General features: G+C 42.4%; 1 protein-coding gene across 9 annotated transcripts in view; it reads right to left on the bottom strand.

Annotated features, from left to right (window-relative positions):
- LOC145539476 (VPS10 domain-containing receptor SorCS1) overlaps positions 1–12,108 on the bottom strand; it is a 580,892-nt gene that overhangs the window by 354,235 nt on the left and 214,549 nt on the right. For all 9 annotated transcript variants that reach the window (XM_081573556.1, XM_081573559.1, XM_081573557.1 and 6 more), the window contains exon 2: positions 10,017–10,084. In XM_081573556.1, the coding sequence (XP_081429682.1) occupies positions 10,017–10,084 (68 nt within the window). The remainder of the gene's footprint in view (positions 1–10,016; positions 10,085–12,108) is intronic.

Raw genomic sequence — 12,108 nt, 5'->3', positions numbered from 1 at the left:
AAAGTTCCAGAAAAACATCTATTTCTGCTTTATTGACTATGCCAAAGCCTTTGAGTGTGTGGATCACAATAAACTGTGGAAAATTCTGAAAGAGATGGGAATACCAGATCATCTGATCTGTCTCTAAAGAAACCTGTATGCAGGTCAGGAAGCAACAGTTAGAACTGGGCATGGAACAACAGACTGGTTCCAAATAGGAAAAAGAGTACGTCAAAGCTGTATATTGTCACCCTGCTTATTTAACTTATATGCAGAGTACATCATGAGAAACACTGGGCTCGAGGAAGCACAAGCTGGAATCAAGATTGCCGGGAGAAATATCAATAACCTCAGATATGCAGATGACACCACCCTTATGGCAGAAAGTGAAGAATAACTAAAGAGCCTCTCGATGAAAGTGAAAAAGGAGAATGAAAAAGTTGGCTTAAAACTCAACATTCAGAAAACTAAGATCATGGCATCCGGTCCCATCACTTCATGGCAAATAGATGGGGAAACAGTAGAAACAGTGGCTGACTTTATTTTTCTGGGCTCCAAAATCACTGCACATGGTGATTACAGCCATGAAATTAAAAGACGCTTACTCCTTGGAAGGAAAGTTATGACCAACCTAGATAGCATATTGAAAAGCAGAGACATTACTTTGTCAACAAAGGTCCATCTCGTCAAGGCTATGGTTTTTCCAGTAGTCACGTGTGGATATGAGAGTTGGACTATAAAGAAAGCTGAGTGCCGAAGAATTGATGCTTTTGAACTGTGGTGTTGGAGAAGACTCTTGAGAGTCCCTTGGACTGCAAGGAGCTCCAACCAGTCCATCCTAAAGGAGATCAGTCCTGGGTGTTCATTGGAAGGACTGATGTTGAAGCTGAAACTCCAATACTTTGGCCACCTCATGCGAAGAGTTGACTCATTGGAAAAGATCCTGATGGTGGGAAGGATTGGGGTCAGGAGGAGAAGGGGAAAACAGAGGATAAGATGGTTGGATGGCATCACCCACTCAACAGATACGGGTTTGGGTAGACACCAGGTGTTGGTGATGGACAGGAAGGCCTGGCGTGCTGCGGTTCATGGGGTCGCAAAGAGTCAGACACAACTGAGTGACTGAACTGAACTCCCACTGTGAATTTCTGAAGGGAAACAATCAAATCTTATTTGTATCTGGATTCACACAATTTAACATGATTCTAGGCATGTGTTTACTTAAACTTTCAATTAATTGAGAAATCTCACTTGAATATCTATGTCCCACATATTTTCCTGGGCATTTGAGATACAATGGAAAGTAAGATAAACAATATTTCTGCCTTCAAGGAGCTTATATTCTACTGGTGGCACTGGCCAATAAACAAGTGATAACTAGAATCATTGGAGATCAGGACATGCAGTAAATGAAACGAACAAAGAGCTATCGTAAAAAGAAACAAGAGTCTCCTTTTAATAGGTGGGCATTGATAACTTTTTAAAAAATAAGATAGTATTCAGGCTGAGACCTAAAAAATGAGGACAAGCTAGTCATGTTGACTGAATAACGAGATTGTATGCTGGTAAAAGATAAGAATTTAATTGTATCCTGGGTATCTTTTGACCTTCCTTGTACCCAGAGCAGAGCTCTAGACCCAAAGAACATCTAGTGGGTCTGGAGCTTACTTAATGATAAGCTCAAGTTTTCACCTCAAAGGACAGACCAAAGCATCAAGTAGGAGGAAATCCCTTTGAGGGGTTATGAGGATATGGAAGCATTGGGTTCCTATTGGAATTGGATGGTAGTGACCTCAATCTCAAGGGACAACAGAGATGTTAAGATTCTATCATGTACTGTTCATTGGCAAGGTAGGAAAACCAAAACTGATATCAGTTAACCACTTTCTGAGTTTATAATCAGGCTTGATATTGGAATGGCAGTTGCTCTGCATTTGCTTTACTGTTTCCTGAGGCCATACTGATAAAATTACTACACCCTCAGGGCAATGATAGTTTTTGTGTGTACCTCACCTATCACTTACTAAAAGGAGAAGTGGAGAACTCAGCATAGCCAATCACCAAGGCAAATGAGAAGGGAAAACATGCAATCTGAGGCCAGACCCTCACAGAGATCTCAGGAAAGCCTACAGCACCTCTGGGCAGAACTCAGCCAGATCCCTGTAGAAACAGGAGGTTAAGAAGGAAGATTTTGACAGAATCTCCAATATGCATGCCTAGTGTTCTATGGATATTAGTCGATTCCCTGACTTGAATCTGGGCTCTTCATGCTTGGCACAGCCTGTGTTCTTACTCTTTGAGTGCAACGCAATGGTATTTCACAAGGTCATGCAGCACATTATTGAAAACAGTATTTCTTATATGGATGGCTTGAGTTTAAAAATTTAGTATTAAATAAGTAAACAACACAGATCTGACTTTCAGAGACCCTGAACCAATATTCAACATGCTATTTCTAAGCAAAAAAAAATAATAATAACTTAAAACATGCCAAGTTATATCTTAGGTACCAAGCGAACAAAAATAAGTAAGAGATGGTCACAGTCTTTGAGTTTCCAGGCTAGTGTGGAAATAGATGAACATGGACAATAACTTGTGCATAACTTTGGCACTGCATTTGTCACACTTCTATGATTACCCACTGAGTGTCTGGCCTTCACTAGTTTTGAATTTCTGTAGGGAACAAGCAATCTGTTACTCCCAGTGTCTACCTAGCACAGTGTCTGACATAAAGTAGGGGACTAGTAGACGTTTATTAAAACAAACCAAATAAATATACACCTGATGACCATTATAAGCCCAAGTATATAATACACTCAGGATTATTGAGGAAGAAGCAATTACCTTTGCTTAGAAAGAGAGGAGAGGTGGAGATAGGGGTTCAAGAGTGTCACAGACCAATACACACATGAAAAGATACTCGGTGTCACTGGTAGTCAGGGAAAATCCCTTAAAACACGACAATCAAGACACCATTTTCACTAAACAGACAGCAAAATTTTAAGTATAAAAAATAGCCAGTGCTGGTGACATTATTGGAAAATGTGCTGTCTCTTGTTGCCTGTGAGTATAAGAATTATCCCAACTATCTTGGAAAGTAACCTCAGGTATCTGTTAACATTATAAATGCATTTGGTTTTGATATAGCAATATCACCTTTAGGACTCTAGAGTAATTTACAGAGACAAAATTACCAGAATGTAAGAACATGTTTACAAACATGCTGATTGAAGCACTATATGTAATAATTAGGGCTTCCCTGATGGCTCCGATGGTAAAGAATCTGCCTGCAATGTAGAAGACCTGGGTTCAATCCCTGGGTAGGGAAGATCCCCTGGAGAAGGGATTGGCTGCTCACTCCAATATTCTTGCATGGAGAATTCCATGAACAGAGGAGCCTGGCAGGCTACAGTCCATGGGGTCACAAAGAATTGGACACAACTGAGTGACTAACATATACATATGTAATAGTAATATTGTAGAAATTAGAATAAAAATCGAATAAAAAGGCCATAGAGAAGTAGGGTAGCTTGGAGTTAACAGAGTACACTCAGGATCCAGCTCACACTCACCAACTGCATGACCACTGGACACATTACTTAATTTTTCTAAGCCTCAGTTCTCCCATCTGTAAACTTGGGATACTAGTAATTCTCACTTTATAGGGTTGTTATGAAGATAAAAAGCACTGAGAACACTTCTTGGCTCAAAAGAAGCACCACATAAGTTAATTAAGCATGCAATAGTTAAATTCAGTATACAACATCTGTACTAATTGATGCTTATAAACTTGACCAATTTTTCTTAATGTATTCATCTGGATGGACACTCATGACTCACTGTTAAGTGAAAATAACAGGTTGTTAGAGTCCTATGAATAGTTAATTCTATTTGCTCAAACAAACAAAAAAAAAAAGTGGTCCTGACATGTGTATATATCTCCTGGTATTTTTGAGTCTGGTCATAACGATGCAGACAGAATCATCCAAAATGCTTAGCATCACTGACCTTAGGGAAGCTGAATCTGTGTGGGAAGGAAAAGACTAACAATTCTTTTGCCTCTAACTGTGTGATTCATTATAATGAGCATACATTCCTCTTGATTTCTTAAAAACAATAAGATTAAAAACTGAATTTGTAAGCCCAGGAACTACAAGTAGCTCTGTACAACACAAATATGTGGGTGCAAATAGGAGTTATTAAGTCAAATGAGTCCAGTCTCCAAGGCACCTCCTGATCCGGCTGGGGAGCCTGACTCTCTCCGGGGGCCCGTTAGGCAGACACTAAACATGTGCAGCACAGGGATGATTAACATCACTGGATTTGTGTAACATGAAGAGCCCTCTTACACAGAAATTTCACACTCTAACTTTATTCTTTTTTTCTTTTTCAGGATGTATAGCGCATGTGTGTGTGTATGTGTGTGTGTGTGCACGTGCACGCATGCACATGTGCCCTCTCAGTCATGTCCAACTCTTTGTGACCCCATGGACTGTAGCCCACCTGGCTCCTCTGTCCATGGAGTCCTGGAGTAGGTTGCCATTGGCAGCACTTGCATTGGCCAGGGGCTTCCCAGGTAGCACAGTGGTAAAGAATCCGCTTGCCAATGCAGGAGCCTCAAGAGACACAGGTTCAATCCCTAGGTTGGGAAGATCTCCTAGAGAAGGAAATGGCAACCCACTTCAGTATTCTTGCTTGGAAAATCCCATGGACAGAGGAGCCTGGTGGGCTACAGTCCATGAGGTCACTAAGAGTCAGATCTGACCGAGCACACCCACGTATCCCTGTTCTAAATCTTTGTATCTGTAACTGACTGAAAGCTGAATTGTGTGGCGAAACATCCTTCCAAGCTGAGACTAACAGCCTATTCATGTCACTTTCTGCTTTTCCTCTGGAGGAAGAATGGGAAGGAAGAGACTTCCAGCTAGTGGAAATTACCCACAGGGTTGGCCGAAAGTCAGCATCTTCAGGTCAGCTTCTGTCAGCCTGAACCCCTGGAGTTCTCCAGAAAGTACTAACTGCAGCCAACCTCATACAGAAGCTGCGTCAAAGCCCTCTCAGAATTCTCTCCACAAAGATGTGATGGGGACACTTCTCTTGACAGTCGCTGTGTGTAACACCCAAAGTGAAACAAAGCGACTCATGTGACAAGGAAACAAGGCTGGCTCCCAGCGCCGAATCAAATGGCCTAACCAATTCTCCCCACTTTAACCTTCATCCCACAAAAGCAGGCATTGCTGCTTGAGTAGTCCATAATGGTAGAGATCTTTTCATAAGCTTATATTTCATGTGGATCTGAAAATAGGACAGCAGCGAATTTGAGAATCAGTCAGGAGAGGCAAGCTCTACAACAGACGCATGGTAGACTGCGCGTCCCTTTAAGAGAGTACACCTTTAGTCCCTTCACAGCTGCCTGAGGCTTTCTCACCAGCTAAGCCTCTCAGCAGAGTGCTGATTACCCTGGCACAAAACATTTCTTCTCAGAGATACTATATCTAGACTTTGACATTTTATTTATCTCAACCTTTAAACTTATCTTGCTTCAATATGGTAAAACCACAAGCTCTACCAAGTCTCCCAGCTTAATCCCCTGGAAAGTGGAGAAGATCCTGAGGTATAATTAATTGTTCTGGGGCAGACCATCACCGTCGCCTCTCAGTTTGACTCCTGGAGTGAACAACCACACAAAACAAAACAAAATCAACAACCTGCTCCAGGATTAAGGTGTAATCAATGACAAGACCAACTGGGAGCCAAAGCTCGTTAATTTGGAATAGCACATCTTGCTCTGTCAGCCTAGGTTTGTTGATTCAGCAAGGTTGAAAACTCTAGAACACCAGGGCAAGGTCAGCTGCTTTCCGGCCTCTCTCCTACCCTAACACCCTGGAGGCATTTGCCACTTGCCCCCTTTGGACTACCCAGCTGGTAAAAGTTATAAATACAGGCTCAATCAGAAGGTCCATGTATCTGTTTGCTGGACAAGAAAGCATTTCCCTGTGGTCCAGTATTTTTCTGGAATAAGGCAAATGCTGCTCAAAATGTTATAATGCTTTGAAAACTCTGAATTTAAGATAGATAATAATCATATATGTATGTATGATTAAAATGTTGTTTGTTTAGGTACAGCAAGATCCATCCGAAGGCAGACAGGACTCTAGATGATAAGTAAGCAGTGAAATGAATGAAGTTTATTAACTAACGTGCCTGTAAGTGTGTGGGCTATGATTTACAAATTGTGTGACCTTGGCATACTGTAAAAATGAACTGGGAGGATGTAATAATGTATGTCAAGCACTGAGCATAGTGCCTGATACAATCTGAGTGCTCAATCAAAGTTAACTTTCATTATTGTTGTCATTATTTCCATTAGCAAAGTATCACTGCCGTTACCATGAAACCAGAAAGGTGTTGGGTTTAAGGACATAAAGTCTAGTTGAAAAGAGAAAATACGAGCACAAGCAAAGTAAAGAAGCAACACTTATCTCATATCTTTATGCTAACACTTAACATTTGTATGACAGTTTGTCTATTTACATTAGATTAAACACATTCTGGGATCTGGCAGCTCCGGGTGCTGTGTAAGGACCTTATTCAATATAACTACATAAGGCAGGATACAGACAAGTACAGTTCTCTCCAATTATAACTGTCCATAGAGCTTAGCCTCTCTAAACAACGAAGTACTAGAAGGCAAAGCCTATATGCTGTGGATCTATGTATTTACCCACCCTCCCTTTCCCAAACAAGAATAATGCAAGGCCTAGAGGAGTTAATCAATTCATCTGTGTTGAATAAATGAGTGAGAAACAGAGTTGTATGTTAGTGACCATGCAGTAGAGATAAAATTGCAGTACTTAGTAGCCTGTTCAAAACCAGATACTAATTGAGCATTATCTATGTGCTAAGTCCTGCATTCAGTGCTGTGAGTGCCATGAGGATTTCTAAAATACAGTCTGCGCCCCTAGTAAACCCCTCAACTGTAGGCATAGGCAGGTTTTCTGAGAAAAAAGTACAAGCTTGAGTAGGAGAAAATGAGTCACAACTGAGCAGTCTAGTCTCCTTCAAGTAGGACTGAATTAGAAGACACAGGACCGTGAGGACCTCATCTCCTGGTCCCCATCCTTGATCCATCCAGGCCTGTTCCTCTCTTGTGTTAACACCCAGAAAATGTTCCCTAAAGCCCGAGTATGGGCATCATGAGCTACTCAGAAAATGCAGCTCTGAAATGCAATTGTGAAGTTTTCTAAATAATTTTTTCTTTCTCCTTCCCTCTTTTCTAAATTATATTTTAATTCAGGCATGTGGTCTCCTATAAAGTATTAAAATGAGCAGTTGCAACAGAATAGAACACCCACAGAAATAATTTGTCACATATGACATGTAGAGCATGACAAAACATGTAGAACATGATAAGACATGTAGAACCTGGCATATGAGGCAAATGATTACTTTGGGTATGTTCGAAAAGCAAATATATATGGGTATATACACGTACATATTATATGTACATATGCATATATATGGGGCTTCCCTGGTTGTTTAGCTGGTAAAGAATCTGCCTGCAATGCGGGAGACCTGGGTTGGGAAGATTGCCTGGAGAAGGGAAAGGCTACCCACTCCAGTATTTTGGCCTGGAGAATTCTATGGACTGTATAGTCCATGGAATTGCAAAGAGTCAGAGACGAGTGAGCTACTTTCACACATATGCATATATATATGCATATATATATATAGATTTCCTAGGAAGCTCAGATGGTAAAGAATCTGCCTGCAATGCAGGAGACCCGAGTTTAATTCCTGGGTCGGAACAATCCCCTGGAGGAGGGCAAGGCAACCCACTCCAGTATTCCTGCCTGGAGAATTCCATGGACAAAGGAGCCTGCAAAGAGTCAGACACAACTGTGTGACTAACACTTTACTTTTTCATACATGTGTGTATAAGTGTATATATGTATATGTGTGTTTTTATGAATGCGTGTGTATGTGTGTGTATGTGTGTGTGTGTACACATATGTGTATATTCTGCAGTGAAATTGGTTCTAAGGTGGAAAAGTAAGCAGGTCACTCTTGCCACACTTTCCCAAGCTAAAGCCCATGGAGTTTGCTCCCTCAGAAGGGAGGTCTGATACCACTGGAATGAGATGCCATTTTTATTTCACCTGATTCCTTAAGATCAGAAAAGAATAGTCCTCCTAGACTGGGGCATCAGTAACAGAGCCCCATCAGAGAGAGAGAGATGCATGCTGGACGCGTGCTCCTGCAGCCCGGGACAGGCTGTTCCTCATATCCCTCCAGAGTGCCCTTCCTAGGACTATTCAGAGTGAGAGTTATGGCTTCTCTGCCTCTATCCAACGGAGACAGAACTGCACATCTTTTAATTTTCTAATACGCCAACAACACTTTAGATGGCAGATGCACTACAGAGTAAAAGCTGGCTTTTATTTTCATTTATGCACATACATTAGAGAAATTGATCAAGGAAGCATAAGCTTACTCAGAGATGCTGACAAACAGGTACTGAATTTAAACAATACAGCAGGAGTCAGGCCCTTAATGTATTAAAGAACTGTACTTTAAGAGGCTCCTACCAAACCTCCTACACTCGAATTCAGTTACATAAATTTTCTTGGGACAGAAACTCTGCATAATTGACCTCTTCATTGGGAAAAGAGCTCACTAATTGAAATGCCTGACAACAAATAAAATAACAGAATCTAGCCTTTTCTGTAGTATAGTAAGACTCTCCCAGAGCATAGGACAATTTATTTGGAGCTTTTTATACACAGTGTCAAGTCTAATAAAAAATAGACATCAAGTGAAAATGAAATTTAATAAACAACCTTCTTGTGGGGTCTGGTACATTCTTTTGGCGTGTCTATTCAATCCATGAGCCTCCTCTTGTATGACCACCACATTCCCCAACAGAGGCAGGCCCTGCAACCAAACTGCTACCATGAAAATCAGCTTTCCCTCCCCAGCCACTGTTGAGTGTCCTGGGAGCAGGGGGAACAGCTGAGAAACAGGGTGACTGGAGTCTTTCTCCCTAGACCTCAGCATTGAGACTCAGAGCCAGCAGCCAGTCTCTCCTGGTCTTGCAAACTGACAGTTAATGGAACCTCCCACTGATCTTCTGTGGTTACTACTATCTTTGGTCTGTCCACAGACCACTCCTGCCTTTCTGTGTGTGCATGTGCATATAAGAGTGCATGTGTCTATGTGTGAATATCATCTCTGAAGTCTGTCTCCATCCTCTCAGGCTCAGGAATCATCATGTGATCCAGGCCAGGCTAATCGGAGGAGGCTCTCTCCTAGACTTCAGGGATTAGTTTGGGTTTGAGCACATGACACAGGCTACTGGAGAAGGGCCAAAGAGGAATGAGATAAATCAAGCAGTTTTTTTAAGAAATAAAATGAAACAAGAGAATGTATAGTTTTCAAGAATAAAGGAGGACTGTCTGGGTATCTGAGGACTTGCTTTCGTGCCAAATCCAATGAGTTAGTCTGCCCTCTTAAAGGATTTGTTCATCCATTTGAAAAATCACTCACTATACACTCTCTATATATGTCCCAGCAGTGTGGATCCCAGAAATAAACGCATGCATGTGTGTGTGCACAGCTCTGTGCTGCAGAACCACAGAAAAGCAGCTGTGAAAGTGTTGCCCTGGGAGCCTGCCTGGGTTCTTCAGACCTTGAGTTACACTGATCCCCTCTGCAAATACATCCTTATTCTTTTGTTTCCACCCCCAAAAGCTCACGATTGGTGAGATCTATGGGAACCAACACCATAAAGACAACCTAATGAACACTTTGACTTGTGACCAAAACAAGAGGTCTATAAAAAGAAAAGATCTGGCCCTCCTGGTAAACAACAACAACAAAAACCCCTACCCATGGTTAAAGAAAGCAAAGAGCAGACAGAGAAGAAAGGGTACATATAACCAGAAACTTCTCACTAGGAAACAGGGGTGAGGAGGGAGCAGCCTGGCCAAGGGCATCATGTTTAAATAACACAGTAACTATTAGCTCAATTTTCTTACCTCCAAAGCGAGCTCTCGGTGATGCTCCCCAGGTTATAGTCATACAGCTTTGTCAAAATGAGAATCACCTGAAGGCAAAAGAAGAAATCACGGTTAGTTTCAAACAATTACAATTTCATAGAACTGAAATGGCCCAAGGGAGGGCTTAGAATTCCTTTAACAGGTGCTTAATATAATTGAATAAATTGTTGCAGCATCCGCTTATACTGATTGGGGAAGGGTTTACCAGTGCCTGGGCTTTCCTTGTGGCTCAGCTGGTAAAGAATCCGCCTGCAATGTGGGAGACCTGGGTTGGATCCCTGGGTTGGGAAGATCCCCTGGAGAAGGGAAAGGCTACCCACTCCAGTATTCTGGTCTAGAGAATTCCATGGACTGTATAGTCCATGGGTGCAAAGAGTTGGACACAACTGAGCAACTTTCACTTCACTTACCAGGGCATTTCCTTAAAAAGCTAAAACTGGACCCTGGGTCCTAGAGCTTACAGAATTTAGGGAGCTCTTTATAAGAAACAAAATACAAAGTCATGAGTTCCAATCTGCACATCCTGGCAAAGGGCCTGTGCAATTAACACTGAAACTTAAGCTTCATTTGCTTCTCAGCAAATCTTCCTACAATTTTAACTTGTTGCTTTTCTTCAGCCTCACTCAGAGGAACCCAAACTATTTAGCTCATCCTTTCAGAATTCAACACCTATGAAGCATTTACTAGGAGCCCAGAATTTTGCCTGACGCCACAAAAGAACATAAATACAGATAAGGCCTGGTGGTCTGGGACCCACCAGAACTCATGCCCATGATGGCAGCATCAGAAAGCGGCTGCCTTTGCTGCCTGCAGCCCTGACCTCGCTCCGCCTGGTTAAGTGAAGCATAGGAGAGCCACGACACTGAGCAGCATGTTTCTAACCATGGATGGTCTCAGCCCTTATTTGCTCTCCTTACATAATGAAAAGAGCCTAATAGCTCTGCCTTCTTTTCTGTTGAGGTTCATATTTCTCTCTTGATAGTCATAACCTAGAACATTCGGCCCAGTCCTGCTGTTTCCAACTCAGCATAAAAATGTTGACATTGATTTTTTGGATTTCCTCTGAAGGCCAAGGGATCAGTTGTAGCCACAGTGAGCACAGAACGGTCTAACCTTGAATTCCAAGCCAGCAGGCTGCCAAGGAGCTGCTGAATCCTTCATGGTTCTACTCTGCTAGCACAAGGCTTGCTTTACCGAAGACAAAGGCTCCGCCGAGGGGCTTCTGATCACTTCTTTCACAGCAAGCGAACTGAAGCTCCATGCCTTAGGTTTGTTCCAACCTCAAGGGGATGAAGGACCACGGTCACCCCAAAACAGGCACAAATCTGAGGACCTGAGCTCTAAGGCCACCCCTCTCTTTAACCACTGTACAGACTTCCTTCAAGGATCTGTTCAAAGCTGACTTTCTTAGCAAAACGTGAGCATGTGCGAAGCGCTGGGTGCCCTAGGGGCATGTCAGATGGCAGGCCTGCGGTGGGGGCATATGCTTAACAGATCTGTGTGCCAATTAAGTTGCTCTAAGTGCTAAATTTCAATCACCGCCATCCCAGGAACGCTGATCAGTGACGGTGGGATGGCTGTTTGTTTGAAGACACAGAGAGATGTCGTTGCTCTACCTCGGTATGATTTTGCCGAACAGGCCTATAAATCCCCCACCAAGAAAATGGGGGTATGGGCATAAAGCATTTCTCGGTAGTTGCTCTCTTGATACAAGATGGCAGTAAACTAAATAATGAAGTTCAGCCGGCCACAAACTGCATTTCCCATCCATCTGATGAGGGAAGCCACTGGAGCCCCAGAGAAGGAACCTTTTTAACCCAGCATGTAACAGTATGGAGCCACTCACACATGCACGCAGAAGTTGTTTAAGCAATTCACAGGCAGGCGGGCAGGGAGGTAAAAATCCACTCCCTGATTCTCCTTGCTGGGCTAGTAAAATGAAAATGCCAGTGATACACTCAGGCAGCTTGTTAATACTGCACCAGATGAGGCGTTCTTTATGGCATTTCAAAGCATATCTGCTTGAATCAATCTAATCTTTCCTTTTCAGAATGAAAGCAAGAAAAAAGGG

This window comes from Giraffa tippelskirchi, chromosome 2, assembly GCF_054371585.1.
Source record: "Giraffa tippelskirchi isolate mGirTip1 chromosome 2, T2T-mGirTip1v1.2.pri, whole genome shotgun sequence".
Taxonomy (NCBI): domain Eukaryota; kingdom Metazoa; phylum Chordata; class Mammalia; order Artiodactyla; family Giraffidae; genus Giraffa; species Giraffa tippelskirchi.
The sequence above is the reverse complement of the archived record's forward strand: the minus strand, read 5'-3'. Positions and strand labels throughout refer to the sequence as shown.